This window comes from Chrysochloris asiatica, unplaced genomic scaffold, assembly GCF_000296735.1.
Source record: "Chrysochloris asiatica unplaced genomic scaffold, ChrAsi1.0 scaffold00004, whole genome shotgun sequence".
Taxonomy (NCBI): domain Eukaryota; kingdom Metazoa; phylum Chordata; class Mammalia; order Afrosoricida; family Chrysochloridae; genus Chrysochloris; species Chrysochloris asiatica.
In genome coordinates, this window is record NW_006408522.1 from 26497133 (window position 1) to 26513440 (window position 16308).

At 38.1% G+C, this 16308-nt stretch overlaps 1 protein-coding gene across 2 annotated transcripts in view; it reads right to left on the minus strand.

Annotated features, from left to right (window-relative positions):
- Nucleotides 1-16308, minus strand: part of SLC24A5 (solute carrier family 24 (sodium/potassium/calcium exchanger), member 5) — a 39890-nt gene that overhangs the window by 5960 nt on the left and 17622 nt on the right. For both annotated transcript variants that reach the window (XM_006831684.1, XM_006831685.1), the window contains 5 exons: nt 7919-8002; nt 7734-7837; nt 7289-7389; nt 4853-5133; nt 1944-2150 (listed from right to left, as the gene is read on the minus strand). In XM_006831684.1, coding sequence (XP_006831747.1) covers nt 1944-2150; nt 4853-5133; nt 7289-7389; nt 7734-7837; nt 7919-8002 — 777 coding nt within the window. The remainder of the gene's footprint in view (nt 1-1943; nt 2151-4852; nt 5134-7288; nt 7390-7733; nt 7838-7918; nt 8003-16308) is intronic.

The window sequence follows — 16308 nt, forward strand, 5'->3', positions numbered from 1 at the left end:
AATTTGCATATGAGTAATTGATGGTCTGTTCTACAATCTGCCCCTGGCCTTGTTTTGACTGAAGATATGGAGCTTTTCCATCGTCTTTTTCCACATATAGTCAATTTGATTTTTACAAATCCCATCACATGAGGTCCACATGTATAGTCAGTCATCTCTTAGGATGTCTAAAGAAGGTATTTGAAATGAACAAATCATTGATTTTGCAGAATTCTATCATGTGAACTCCAGCATCATTTTCCAACTACTGATCCTTCCTCTCTGCTCCCAACCTTTGCATTCCAATCAGCGGTAATGATCAATACATCTTGATTGCATGTTTGACCATTATGAGATTGAAGAAGTTGGTAGAATTCTTCTATTTCATCCTCACTGGCTTTAGTTGTTGGTACGTAAATTTGAATAATAGTGGTATTAACTGGGCATCTCTGCAGGCGCATGGATATTATCCTATCAGGCAGCATTGTGACTGATCTGGATATGTTCTTTTTGACAGTTAATGCAACACCATTCCTCTTCAATTTGTCTTTCCCGGCATAGTAAACCGTGTGGTTGTCAGATTCAAAATGGCCAATAGCAGCCTATTTGAGTTCACTAATGACTAAGATATCAATGTTTATGTGTTCCATTTCATTTTTGACAACTTACAGTTTTCCGAGATTCATACATCGTTCATTCCGTGTTCCAATTTTCAGTGAATGTTTACAGCTGTTTCTCTTCATTTTGAGTTGTGTTCCATCAGCAAATGAAGGTTCTGTGGGCTTTAGTCCCAAAGGCTTTAACTCCATTCATGTCATCTCGGTCAACTCTCCTTTGAGGAGCTATCTGTCTCTTCCCCAGTTGCATGTTGAGTGCCTTCCAACCTGAAGGGTTCAATATCCGGCACATCTGACAGAGTTTCTTTGCTCTTCATAAGGTTTTCAGTGACTAAATATTCAGAAGTAGTTCATCACTCCTTCTTGCTAGTCTGTCTTCGTCTGGAAGCTCATCTGAAACCTGTCCACCGTGGGTGACCCTGCTGGTATTTAAAATATCCGTGGCATAGCTTTCAAAATCACAGCAACTCACAAGCCACCACAGTGCGACAAACTGACAGACAAGTGGTGGAATGGGCCCAGTAGTGCTTATTTTAAGCTTTGTGGCCAGATAGTCTCCATAGCAGTTACTCAGCTTTAGAGGGGTAGCCTGGAGCATCCCTCGGTAAATATGAATGAATTGGTGTGGCACTGTATTCAGTGAAACTAGCAATACAAATAGGAAGTGAGTGGTTTTGGCACACAGGTGGTAAAACTGGCAACCCCTGATAAAAACCTTTTTGGTAGACATTGAAAATTATTTTGTTACTGTTCTGTGTTTTTATTTCCCGTTCTGGTACTAGGAGTTCTTGGGACTACAGCTGATCATAGTCAAGTAGTAGAACTAATTTAATCACGAAGGTGGTAGAAGTTTAAAATGAAACTTGATTTTATACCCTTTATCATTCTTATTTCATAGTATGCTTCTATTAGCATAGTGAAAAGCAAAATATAAGATAATACAGTTAAACAGTGAGCTTCCATTTCCTAAAACACTGGCACTTTGCTATGCTATTTTTCATGATAGAACCAAATTCACTGAATTAAAGAGCTTATTGTGAACCTTATCTAATGTAATTTAATTAGTAGCATAATATAAAGACCTCTGTGAGTTAGATTTCATTTATCAGAAGACTGATACCCCTGGGCTGGATAGTAAATAGACTCTATTTGACATGTACTAGATGACTCTTAAAACCTCAAAATTGTGCTATTATATTAATAGTCTTTTTGTAAGCAGCACATATCTTCAGTCTTGCTGAAAAAGAAATTTGCTCCTTATGTACAATTCTTTCATAGAATATAAGCAATTTGTTTTTATAAGAAATTATTACTTTTAAGTTATGCTGTTTTATTTAGGATACATACCAGTTATTGTGATCATCCAAACCAAGATGTATGTAAATGCAGATATCCATAGTGCAGACATAAAAAATGTAATCACAAAATAGTTTTTCCAAAACTTTCTTCTACAATCTGGTGTGGTTAGAAAAAGTAAAATAATAATAGGAAGGGATAATACCCAAAAAATTCTTTTTAAGTCTGCTTGAGGCATGTTGAAAACACTTGGTGGATCTGTTGAAAAATTGAACAATTTTGAGCTTTCTCAAATGACCAATTAAGTTGGGAATGTCCATTTAGAAAGCTATATTGAAATAAATTAGCTGTATCAGTTTTTAAAAGGCTATTTAAAACATTTGAATACCCCATTACTGGTATTGCTAGCAAAAAGAAACTAATTGAGAATTTAGAGTAGAAAACCTAAAATGTGATAATCAGCGTTTCTTAGTTTGGGGCCTTAAACCCATCAAAATGTTTTCAGCCATTCACCGAGTATATTAAGAGACAATCTTGTGATTTTTTTTTACATTGTGGAATGTCTACTGTCCCTTTTTACTTAGGGGAATGACCTGGCTTCTATCCTAGTTACTCCCGATTCCAGTGTTCAGTATTGACCATACCTTAGGCCTGCCCTGTGTGTGAAATACTGCTTAAAACCTACCACCATCCAATGTATTCCTACTCATGGTGACTCTGTAGGACATAGTAGAACTGCCCCACAGGGATTCCAAGGCCATAAATCTTCATGGAATCAGACTGCTTTCTCCTAATGGTATGACTAGTGGGTTCAGACTACTGAGCTTTTTTTTAGTAGCCCAACACAACCTACTGTTCTACCAGAGCTCCTTAATGCATGCTTAGGGAATGTAAAATGATTATAACATCTTTAAGTTATATATCCCATTCCTAATTCTCATTATAAGGGTCTTTTTGGCCTGTTTCATTATTTCATTCATTCACGTGAATCAGAATTTACTATAATTCTTAGAAACTTAAAGTAGGAACTGGTGGTAGATAATCTACAATGTAGCTCAAAAGCTTGGAGTATATTTCTGTATTCAATTTGCTTTATTAAGTTAGAAGAAGACAGTGATGATAATAATGGATAAATGTGGGAATTCGCTTTGAAACTGTTTGGAATTTATAAAATAATATACCTATATATTGATAATCATATTCCATCTAAGGCTAGTAAAATAATGCATATAAAGGTTTGCCAGGCCTCACTCAATTGAACAGTAAGTAATATTAGATATAATTTTATTGTAATGTAAGAATTCGGACTGGTTCTTTTGAATTTTTGTTATAAAATTCAACTTAAAAAAAGCATATCTCATGTACCCTAAAGGCTATAAAACTTTTGTGTGTGTGAGAGAAGTGAGGAAATGTGTGGACTTTTGTGTGTGTGTGTGTGTGAGAAGGGGAGAGAAGTTATGTTTTAATTTTAAAAAAGTACATCAGCTTAAGTTCTATTTTTAATGTATGTGATTAAAATTAGAATGTGTCATTTAGCCACTGTACATACAGCAACCTTTTAAGTTTCTGTTTCTGTAGCTAAATTTGACTTTTTCCTAAACATTATATGCTTTACTATTGCTTCAAATAACATGTTTGAAACAAAACCGTTTCTTTTCCTCCAAACCAATCAATCAATATGTGTTCGTATTTCCAGGTTTTTCTAAGTGGTACCACCAGTTTCTGTCAATCATGACTGAGTTAGTTACCTCTCCCTGCCCCCTTTTCTGGTTCCATGGAGTCCCTCAGTAACCAGATCTTTGTGATACGACCTCCTGTCATCTCCCATGTGTTCTTTTTCTTTCCACTGCCTTCACTCTGTGTGGTATCTGTTACACACATCAGCTGTTGAAATAACCTTTTACAGGTGTCTGTCTCTATTTCAGTTAATAATCTCTGCATATCTTTTCAGTGTAATAGTCCTAAAGTACAGTTCTAATCAGTTCCCACTCAAAAACCTTCAAAAGCACATGCCATCAGCGTTTAAGGCTCACTCTGCCCAGCAGGTTCTGTGTTACTTTGCTGTGCACATAACTACGTTCCAGCTAGTACTAGAACATACCTTTTGCTCATGTTACTCTCTTGACTTCATTTAGTCCATAGCATTTGACCCTTATCTCTGCATCATGTACATAATAAATACATAAGTAGCTAATAACTTGTTAGTCATAATGTCAGGACATCAATTAAAATAATTACCTATTCTATAAGGTTCAGTTTAAATGTTAAAAGGAGCCCTGGTGGCACAGTACTTAAAGTGCTAGACTGGGAACTGAAATGGTGGTGGTTTGAACCCACCAGTGGCTCTGTGGAGAAAGATATGTAGCAGTCTGCTTCTGTAAAGACCTTAGAGCCTTGGAAACCCCATAAGGCAGCTCTACTCTGTCCTGTAGGGTCACTGTGAGTCGGAATTGACTCAGTGGCAGTGGCTTTGGTCTCCATGGCAGTTTCTCTCTCCTTACCAAATGTTTTATGGATCACAGCTTCACTTTATTTATGTCTATGCACGCATCAAGGAGCTCTGGTAGCGTAGTGGTTACGAATTGGGCTATGAACCACAAGGTCAGCAGTTCGAAACTATCAGCTGTTCCGCGGGAGAAAGATGAGGCTTTCTGCACCCGTAAAGATTTACAGCCTCAGAAACCCTGTGCAGGGTCACTATGAGTCGGAACTGACTCCATGGCACATAACAACAACAACAATCACATGCATCCTGGAATATCTTATCTGTCTTATTTTTCTTGTTTAAGATTTGGGTGCCCTTTAAAGATAGGGGCGACTTCTTTACCATCTCTGAATCTTGGCAGTCTCTTTTACATAAAAAGTACACAATGAATACTTGCTGAATTGAAACGAGATTAGTTTTTCTTGTGATTAGTTAATCATTTGCTAATGAATAGTAGGCATGATGTAGTTATTACCTTCAGAAACTTGACTAAGACCATGTAAACTTATGGAGAACTGGGAGTAGCCAGAATCTTCATGAAATACTCCACTGTCAGTTCTTGATTGCCGACGTCTGAATGGTGGATCCTCGTCTTCCCACCCCAGCAGTGGTTGTAGAGTTCTTTCCTCCATATCTTTGGCAATACATGTACAGCAAGGGCTACATTTCTTTATGATATATTGGTTAATTTTAATGTCAAAACACAGCACCAAAACATACAACCCATATATCAGAAGCAGTGAAATCCCTTCATACCTATAAATTAAGGAAGAGAAGTGTATATTTTTAAATTTAACAAAGTGAAAGTCATTTTATAGTTAATAGCTTTCCGACAGTAATAATTTTTAACAAAAGCATCTTGAGAACAATGAAACACTTCTAGACACTGGTGATTTGTAGATTTTTCCAAACTCATTTAAAATACATGTTTATTGATAACAACTTAACAACTTAACCCTATTCTTGCTATATTTCAAGAATAATTTGAAATCATAAACTCATTGTCTTCATCTGTAGATTACTTCCAAATTGGTAGAAGCATAAAGGAATGCCTTGAAAAGAAGAAATGAGAATTTTCAAAACAGAACTAAATAAGTCAGTTGTTAGTTTCCATTGAGTTGGCTCTGACCCAGCAACTGTATGCAGCACAGAACGAAACAGTGCGCAGATGGTATGCTCCAGCTAGTGACTACTGCTGGATACTTACTTTTCACCACAGTTCATTCACAGAGAACATTTCCCGAAGTATGACATTAACAGAATTTTCTACTATTCTCTTTTAATTATCTGGTTCTTTTTGAATTCTCTGGTCCAAGAATTGTGTGAAAAAATATATTCTTAATGTTCGGCTTTGGCTATGACTTCTTGACTTACTACAGAGAATTTGTTTTTGACCATTTTAATGTACTAAATTTTGCTGGTATTTGAAAGAAAAGGATATTCTCAAATAAAATTAGATGTTAGGTACCAAAAGCTTTATACTTATACTCGTGATTCCCTGCTTAAAGGATTGTGATAGGCTTATGCTATTGCATTGGACCTTACATTCACTTTTTATTTTATGCTAATGAATCTCTGATACTGCTCGAAGAGAAGTGTACTTGAGCTCCCTAATGGAGGGAGCAAGGAGCTTGAATACTCTCATAGTCATGGGACCTATGGACAATTGCTGTATCCCAGGAGGATACCTACTGTTTCAAGCCAATTTGTGTGTGTATATGTGTGTGTGTGTAGGGTGGGGGAAATTGGACTAGCTTTCAGGATGATTCATTTAGAAACTGTTGCATCCTAAATTTTAAGTTCCTTGAAAACAAGTATGAAGAGCTGTTGGGTCATGTGTTGCACTTCAGAGAGATGTCATTTACGGTGTCTGTTTTTCGGACACCCTCCAGAGAGATGTCATTTATGGTTTCTGTTTTTCGGACGCCCTCCAGATTGTGCAGTGTACAGTCTGCGAGGGGGGATATGTTTGCATTTCTTTATCCCTATGGTACTGGGATAGGGGTAAACACCTAGTTAGTGCCTGGTGTGTTTATTAGTTGAAAAAGTAGCAGCCCACTAAATCATCCTTTTATTCATTTACTTGCACCATCTAGACACACAGGGAGATCCAGGGGAAATGAACAGTTAAAATACTGAAACTTTAACATTATTATATCTTAGAGGAAATGTCTATTATTGGTTCTCTTGATAAATGAACATCAGAGAGAACTTTGGAAAAATAACTTAAGGGTTGTTGTTACGTGCTATCTAGTTGGTTCCGACTCTTAGCAACCCTGTGTAGGGTTTCCAAGGAATGACTGATGAGTAACTTTACCACCGACCTCGTGGTTCAAACCGACTTTGTGGTCCAGTGCTTTATCCCGCAGCGCCACACCAGGTATTCGTCCATTATTTCCTGTACCATCTTCCCTTGTGCCCATGACCACTTCTAACTGAGCAAAGCAATAACCAATAAAATAAACAGCCAACTGCTGGGTCTTTAACTGGCAACATATTGGGAAACTTTATGAATCAGGAGCCACTTGTGAGAGGAGGGCAGTTGTCTCCAGGGATTATTGTTAAGTGCCCTTGAGTTCATTGCTACTGAAAGCAACCCTGAGCAGCTGCGGGTTTGTGGTTAGCAGTCCAGTACTTATCCTGTGGCTCCATATCAGGGCTCCCTCCAGAGATTAATTAGGGGTCAAAGGAAACAGAGGTGACTTAAAAGAAATGATAAAGTAGGAAAAAAAAACAACCAAAAATTGTCATGATGGTGTTAACTCCAGAGACCTATTAGGAAGTGGGGCAAAGTGATAGATAATCGAGAAGTGACTGAAATAATGTTTCTGAAAACAGGAAGCTTAATGAATTTTATAAAAATCCTTTCTGTAACTGTTTTACATAGAAATAACAATCATTTCAAACTTACCAGTAAACCTGGTTGTCAAATATTATGCCAAGGACTGCTGCTATACTAATTGCATATGCCATGCAGTCTCTGAATAGGGGCCAACAGGATAGCGTTGAAACCTGTAAAATGTTCCATTTCAAACCTGTAAAATGTCGCCATTACAGTGCTTAGTCTAATACCAAAACTATGTTTGTAGCTAAATACTGTTATCTTTTGCATCTTGCTTAGAGCAAAGTAGAGAAATTTTAAAGAAAAGGTGTGTTTCAAAACCTATAGTGGCTGTCATAAATTAGGCCAAGAGTTATTTGTGGATTAACTTTCAATTGGATACATATTGTTTTCCTATTGATTAATAAATTTGATTGAACATGTTACTATTACCTTGGTTTTTCTTGCAGATGATAAACAGCTCTTATGATTTGACATGACAGTAAATTTAGTTGAATAACATTTTCTTACATACCATGTTTGATAGCAGTCCACAAGCTGCACAGATGCCAAGGAGATTATACATTGCAGATCCAAGAATGGTACTAATGCCAATATCTCCCTTTGTGACAAATACACCTGTGATCAGTATAATAGCTGTTAGTGTTGAGGAAAATAAAATTACATTAAATAAGCAAAAATGTAAGGAGCAGTACTTACCTAGGAAAGCAGTAACTAATTCGGGAGCTGAACTACCTGCTGCCATGAAAGTTGCTCCTGCAACATCCTGAGACAATCCAAGTACTGAAAATTAATGAAATTATTGTTATGCCTGGTAAAATGACGAAAGAGTATGTCTTTACAACTATAATAGCTGGTCAAAGCAACAGTATCACATCAAAACATACTAATAATATTAAACTAAGCAGTCAGGCTGCTAACTGCAGGGTCAGTGGTTCAAATCTGCCAGCTGCTCCTGTAAAGATTACAGCCTCGGGAACCCTGTACAGGGTCACTACGAGTCAAATTTAATTCCAAGGTGCTTTACGATATTAAGTTGAAAAAAAACCGAAACAACAAAAACGCATGCATGGGAAAACAAAGGAATATCATGTCTCTCTAAATTCATTATTTAATGCTTCTTTAGAAAGAATGTGAAGATCAGTAAATTTGGAACTATGCCACTACTCCCTTTAGAAATGACTTATTTCTAGTTGTAGGGCTTGTAGATGCGTATCAGTAGCGTGATATACTCTCTATATAAATATGTTGTTAAGACCCTGTATAGGGTTTCTGAGGAGCAGCTGGTGAACTTCCATCAACCTTGTGTTTAAACTGACTTTGCAGTCCAGCACATTAAACCACAGTGCCACACCAGGACTCCATATACTCGGCACACTGTACTGCTAATAGTGGCATAAATTGTGCCAGGACTCAAAGTCAATTACTCTCTGTTGATTTGGGAGTCAACCCTGGTGTGGCACTGTGTGATAAAGCACTGGACTGCAAGAGAGGTTTCAACGATAAGGTCAGTGGTTCAAACTCATCAGCCGATCCTTGGGAACCCTACACAGGGTTGCTATGAGTCAGAACTGCCTCAACAGCCCTTAATAACAACCCAAGTTGAAAGAGAAGCCACAGTTTAATAGTGTCAGATTTTGAGTCACGTCCCTTTATACAACGGAACAAAACCTTGCCCAGTCCTGCATCATTCTCACAATTGTTGCTGTGTTTGAGCCCATTGTTGCAAACACAACCCATCTCATTGGGGTTCTTGCTCTCTATTGCTGCATGTCCTCTAAGGACTAGCCTCTCCTTAGAACATGTGCTTACCAATCTCACTTCTAAAGAACATTCTGGCTATGTTTTCAAGACAGATTTAGTTAGTCTTCTGATGGTCTGTGCTATATATTCATCACCAACACCATAATTCAAATGTATCAATTCTAAAACATTCCTTATTCACTGTCCAGTTTTCACATACATATGAGGCTTATTGAAAATACCATGGCTTATGTCAGACATACCTTAATCCACAAAATTGCAACAAAAAACTGCAATATAATGAAATTTGTAATTTGACTTATTGACTGCTGGTTTCATGGATGTTGATTGTGAACCCCAGTAAAATAAAGCCCTGACAACTTCAGTCTTCTCTGTTTATTGTGATGTTGCTTATTGGTCCAGCTGAGGATTTTAATTTTCTTTCTGTAGCGGTATCCATATTGAGGACTATGGTCTTCGATTTTCATCAATAAGTGCTTCAAGTGTCTTTAGTTTTCTGCAAGTGAGATTTTATCATCTGCATATCATGAGTCTTCCTCCTCTCCTGATGCCATGCTCTTCATATAGTCCAGTTTCTCGGATTGTTTGCCCAACCTGTAGACTAAGTATGGTGAAAGGATGTTGTTAAGTACCGTGGAGTCGGTTCCGACTCATAGCGATCCTGCACAGGGTTCCCGAGGCTGTACATCTTTACGGGAGCAGAATGCCTCATCTTTCTCCCGTGGAACTGCTGATAGTTTCGAACTACAGCCCTGATAAACATCTTTCCTGGTTTAAAACCCTGCCATATGCCCTTTAGTCCTGGTGTGGCGCTGTAGGATAAGCACTAGATTGCAAGGTTGATTTGAACCACAGAGTGGCGGTTCAAACCCACCAGCTGCTCGGAAACACTATACAGGGTCATATGAGTTCTCATAACTGACTCGACAGCACTTAACAACATCCCCCAGTACAGTTCAAATGTCCAGCTTCTAAAAATATTTGCTCAGCATAGTTTTTCATGTGATAAAAATGAAGCTGAAATGCTTGTTGATAAAACATTTGAAGTTTCAACCTTGCCAATATTAATTACCGTGTTAAGTGCTGTGGATAAACTAAAACAAAGGCAAGAAGTGACTGGCTTACAAGCTTTCAAGAGGGAACCTAGATGCAGAGGGCCTGGAGGAAGGTAGAATCTCCAGTAAGTAGTAGTCAATCTGTCTAGGCGGGGTTGATGCAATGAAATGCAGATGGGTCTCTTGTGATACAATATTGAATAATTATCAGGACTGATTGTGAGGGTTGGAGATGTAAAGGTAGACGTTTTATAGCAAGGAGGGGAGTGATTAACTTTTCAGTCTAGGGGCGGAGGCCCCTAGGACCATCAAGGGAGAAGAGCAGAGAGCGGGACCCTACCCAGAGAAGCAGTGATGCCTGAAATGGAGGCAGAGATGATGACATGGAGCGATGGAGCAGCTGGAGACTTTAGATCCAGAGAGGGAGAGCGACTGTGTGCTGAAGACCTGGGGGATACGGGGGAAGAATTGCATGGAGGGGATTGTAACCATGGCAATGAGAGGCAATATCCGATAGAATGAATGTAAAACTAATGATATGTAAACTATCACATAATTCACAATAAAACATTAAAAAAAAAGGCTTATGAGACCAGTCCTTTGTTGCTGTTTATTATACCCTATTGATTCTGACATCTCTAACTTAACATTGTCAAACTGTAGTGCATGTGGTTGAATCCCTGTAACTTGTCAATATTTCCTTATTTGCTTGTGAGGACCAATACCTGTTGTCTGCTCTCACATCATTCTCTACTTACTTGCTGGTACAACTGTCTTTGACCTTAATTTTCTTTTTTGTGATGTGGCAGATAGTATTTTACAAAAATGGGGACACCAATATTTCTGAACCACTTGTTCCAGAACTTTGCCATTCCCCACTTTTTAAAAAAGGAAGACTGTTTCTCCTCTTAGTGAACCTGGGTGAGCCTTTTTCTGCTTTGAGTAATAGAGTATACTGGCAGAAGTGCCACTAATTTCTGAGGCTGGGACATTAAAGGTGATAGATTCCTTGCATGGTTCTCTCTCGGAGTATTTGTTCAGTCTCCTAAGACCACCATGTAAAAAATATCTTCTCTCAAAACACCATCCTTGGAGAGACCTCATCAAGAAAACAGAAGATACTCCTGAGGAGCCCCCTGTACTGTTTCAGCCCCCAAATTTGGACTCTTGTCAACCCACGTAGCAGACGTGAGAGACCAAGCTTTTGGGTAGTTTCATCTCTGTCCTTTGAGAGACCCTAAGTAGGACCCACTGAGTTGAGCCCAGTCATCTCCCAAGGCGGTAAGGAAAATAAAGTGGTTGTTGATTTAGCCACTATTTCTGACGGTGATTTGTTAAGTAGTGATAGAAATTAACTGGCTATTGTATATTTATTACATTTACTGGGTACATGTACCTTCAAAGCTAAATATTTTTTTAATGTGCAGGGAATATGGTGTGGGGGTGGAGAAACAAAGATGATAAGGAAAACATGTATTATGTTTTAAAGTTGTTAAGTACTGTCGAATTTGTTCCGACTCATAGCCATCCTGGAGTAAGAAGAAAAAGCAGAGATTAAAGTTATAAAAAGGGAGACAGGATTGAAATTGTAGATTGAGTAATTAGAAATTACTTCTCTTTGAATGTAACTTGATTAAAGACCTTGAAGTGGGAGAGGCCAAAAGTATTATAGGCGAAATGAGTGAGTGCAAAGGGCCTGAGGCAGAAGCTAGCTATTGCTCAAGAAACAAGGTGATCAACCAGCATGTCTTGAATAAAGTGTGTGAAAGGAAAGCTGTGGGAGAAGACATTATTGGCAATGAGCTCATGTGAAGCCTTGTGCATCCTGGGAAGGAGTCTGGCTTTCATTTTGAAGATGTGGGAACCACGTGGGAGGTTAACGACAATACTACTTGCTGATGATACCAGGCCCAGCCATCTATTTTATCTCTGTGAAATTATTGGGTCTCAGAGACCCAGCCTGCTCTATTCTGAGCTGTTAAATCTCCATTGTGAAAAACTGTCTCAGTATAGTTGGGGTGTCCACTCCTATTTCTCAGTGTCTCCCTTTCTTTGTGTGACTTGAACGTCTACCTGCAGTGACTAATGAAGGAGAGGGAAGTGATGATTTTAGTAGCTTACATAATCTAACATGTCTGTACTATTTAGAACAATTTAAATAGTTCATTCTTAATTCATTACATCTCTGTAATGTAGTAAGAATAATTGCCATGAAATGTAAAAGTAGAACAAGGTAAGAAAGACTGCTCTGTGATTTTTTTTTTTTTCATTTTAGGAATGAACTATTTAGGAATAAACAATATCTCATATTTGTAGTATATAATTCACTTTCATATACATAGCTTAATAAACAGACATGAGTGATAGTATTCTCATTTTATAGATGAAGAAACAAGTTAACTCAAAGTCATATGGATAGTTGTGTGTGCTGTTGAGTTGATTTCAACTCAGAGCAATTTTATCAAACAGCATAGAGCTGCGCCATAAGGGCTTCTAGGCTGTAATCTACACGGGAGCAAGTCGCCAAGTCTTTTCTCCTGTAGAGCGGCTGGTGGGTTTGAACTACCGACCTTTAGGTTAGCAGTCAGGAGCTTAAACTTTGTGCCAACAGAGCTCCTGACATGGACAATAAGGATCTCAAATGTTTAGATTTGGGAGGCAAACATAGTGTCTATAGATTTTAAAGCCAATACTATTTCCATTTTGCCACAGAACTCCACAGTAAGAATGGTACTTAGGCCACTTCTGACCCTGGTGGGAATGTTTGCTTCCCTGTCTGGGAACTGACACATAACCCACATCAATTCTATTCCTTCCTTGAGTAAACTTACTTACTGGGAATCAGGAGCATTTTGGAAGTTTTCCAGCACATTCCAGAGAATTCATAAACTTAAGGATACTGGGTTTTAGTGCGAATCTTCTTCCCAAATCAAATTAGGTATAGATCTATGGAGAGGCAATAGAAGTAACTTCCAAATATGGTGCAGCTGAAGACCGAATGACCAATCTTCATTTCATTCTAGTTGAAAATTTCTTCATTGTAAACATTCAAGCTCAAAAGGGAGCTCAGGTGATGGTATTGAGCTATTGCAAGATAGGAAAATGGGTGTTTCTTTAGAACACGTTTACTCTCAAAAGGCATTAAGAATAAAGCTTGTCACTACTCTTAAGTGAATGTGGAAGGAAGGATTCTATATAGATGGATGTGTAAGACTTCAAAGATATTTTAACAAGCTGTATATAAGTGCTGTTGAGTCGGTTTTGATCATGTTGTTAAGTGCTGTCGAGTCAGTTCTGACCCATAGCGACCCTGTATAGGGTTTCCAAGGAGCAACTGGTGAGCTTGAACTGCCAACCTTGCAGTTCAAACAGCTTGGTTCTGACCATAGCAACCCCATATAGGGTTTCCAAGGAGCGGCTGGTGAGTTTGAACCACTGACCTTGTGGTTCAAAGAGACCTTGTGGTCCTGCGCTTATCCTACAGCGCCACACCATACCCTAAGGTTCTGAGCTTATTTTGTAAGATGATTTATATCATTGAACTTTAGAATAGATTGGGTTTGTCTTCTTTGAATTTTGGGTAGCATTTCTCTCTCTCTTGCAGTTTATCAAAGATGAATTGTTCCAGCTTTTTTTTTTTTTTTTTTTTTTTCTCTCCCGTATTATTCTTTACTATCCACCCCCACCACTATTGCTCTAGAGGAATAATCACATTTTTTTCAGGTAGCAGACATGTTCAAAGTGAGTTTTCTTTATGTGTTTAAATGTGACCACATCACACAAAGTACAACTTCATGACAGTGAACTGATTATTACAGTTCATCAGACTTTTTCTTCTATGTGTTCTCTTTTGTGATTTCATGTTGGAAAGTTTATAATAGTTTGTGGAACCTCCTCTCCTGGAGATATATTAAGAATATTAAACTAAAATTGGGATTCTGGACCCACTAGTAAGTTAGGATGAGACTTTAAGCAAGCTATTCCCTCAAGCTCCAAATTTTGCCATCTGTTAAACAGAAGTGAACCACACAGTCTCTACGGTAGATTCTAATTTTATCATTCCTTACTTACTCAGAATGTAGAATTTGAATCCTATGTCTTAAGATTCACCACTATAAACTGTTAAAATAAATATATCCTGATTATCATTTCAAACAACAAACACATTATGGAAAATGTGGAGCACTGATGTGGTGCTATAAGGTAAGCACTGGACTGCCAGGTCAGTTTGAGTCACAAGGTCAGTGGTTCAAACTCACCAGTCGCTCCTCAGAAACCCAGAGTCAGAACTGACTCGATGTCACTTGACAACGACAATGGAGAATTTAGAAAGTGGAGGGGGAAGTAGAAAGTTCAGACTCACTCAGATTTGTGCAACTGTATTTTAACCATTGCTATCATATTTATGTTTTTCGAGTCCTTCAATGGACAGTTAAGGTGGGTATAACCATAGGCTACATACAATAGGGAGTCCTGGTCCTGTCCTGTAGGGTAAACACTGGACTGGTAACCACAGGTCGGTGGTTCAAACCCACCAGCCACTCCTTAGAAACCCTATACAGTGTCCCTATGAACCGGAACCAACTCAACAGCACTTAACAACAACAACATATGCAACATGATGTGCTCTGACATAATCTTTGAAAGACCCCAGTGTTGGCATATTTTTATGATTTGTGAATGAATTTAGAATTTTGGAAAGATTCAAAAGTTGCTCAGACTCAACTTAGTAACTGAGGTGTGTAATCATACTGAGTAGGGTCCAAAATGAAGTATGACATGTGCCCTTAAGTTTTCTATGGTTTGCAAAAATGGCTCTAAAATTAATTTCAAATGTATTTCTAGAAATATTTTGAATAGTAGAACAAATGCATAGTCTCCCAACAATACACAGCTGCCATGTATAGCTCTTATTTTAAAAGTCAAATGAAAATAATTCGATTACTTTATAGTTGCCACCTCATTATTGTCTGAGCTATGAAGGAGTGAATTCTGAAATACTGTATAATACTTGTAAAGCCATATTCCACTGAAAAAGACCCCCTTCAATTTAATAACTATAATGTTACAATGGGAATCCACCTAAACTATATGGGAGTCGATCCTACAAAGTATATGGGAGATACTTTCTCTTTAAACCTCTGTATTAACTGGTTTTTCTTCATCACTTGTCCAAGGTCACATAGATATTGCAGAGGTGGGATTGAAATTTACATATTTTTGGTGCAAAGCTGTTCTTTTCCCTTATCTATATGGGTAGAGTGAAAACTGTGGGGTTTTTTGTTTTTTTTTGCTTGTTCATGCAAAGGCATGCTGGTAGTATCCAGACTATTCAGCCCTTATTTAGATCCATTAGCCTGGTGCAGATTAGGTGCCATCTAAGGGGACCACAATTTTGATCAGAGAGAAAATAAAACAAAGGAAGAGGATAAAAGTGCTCTTAAGAAGAGATGAGTGCCAGTGTGGCAGGGCGGAAGCACTATTCTTAGATGCTTTGTTCTTTGGGAAGGCTTTTGCCTCAGTAAATTTCATGAGGATTAAGGCTCAAACAATCCCCTGAAACTGCAGGCTATCCAAATGTCATACTCACAGAATTATTAGGCTTACTTCCAATGTTATCAGTTTAGAATCAATTCTACCTGGAATTAAAACTTGCTTTTCTTTTGTATTATCTATTTCTGAAACAGAAAGTGGAACATGAGCAAATATTAGTTCAACACAGAGTGAGTGAAAATACTTTTTAAAATAAAAAGTAAATATTTTATTTAAGTTTGTTTTACCAACCTTATTGAGATCATTTTTTTGCTTAAGATATGTTATAACTCAAAGATATCAGTGTGGTGGAGGGAACAGTGTTTCCATCTGAATAGTTATCTAAGTGTTACATTTAAAAAAAAAGGCTCATAGCTTAGTTAAGAGTGTGGGGGAAAAGAAAGAGTCCCCACTGAATGGTTAACATCTTGTCTAGATGGGTCTGGTGAAAGGAGATGGGGATAAGATTCGTAAGATTAAATAGTGAATAACTGTTATCATGACTAATCGTGACTGTCACAATTGTAAAGATAGAAGTTTTGTAACAAAAAAAGGGGCGTGGTTAATCTTACAGTCCAGAAACAGAGGACCCTAGGAACGCACAAATAGAATGTGGGACCTTATCCAGAGAAGCAGCAGCGCTAGAGATGGGGGCATGGAGAGGGGGAGCGGCTGAGGACTCTAGATTCATCAACTAAGAAGAGAAGGACTAAGAACTGGTGGCCAGGAGCAGACTTG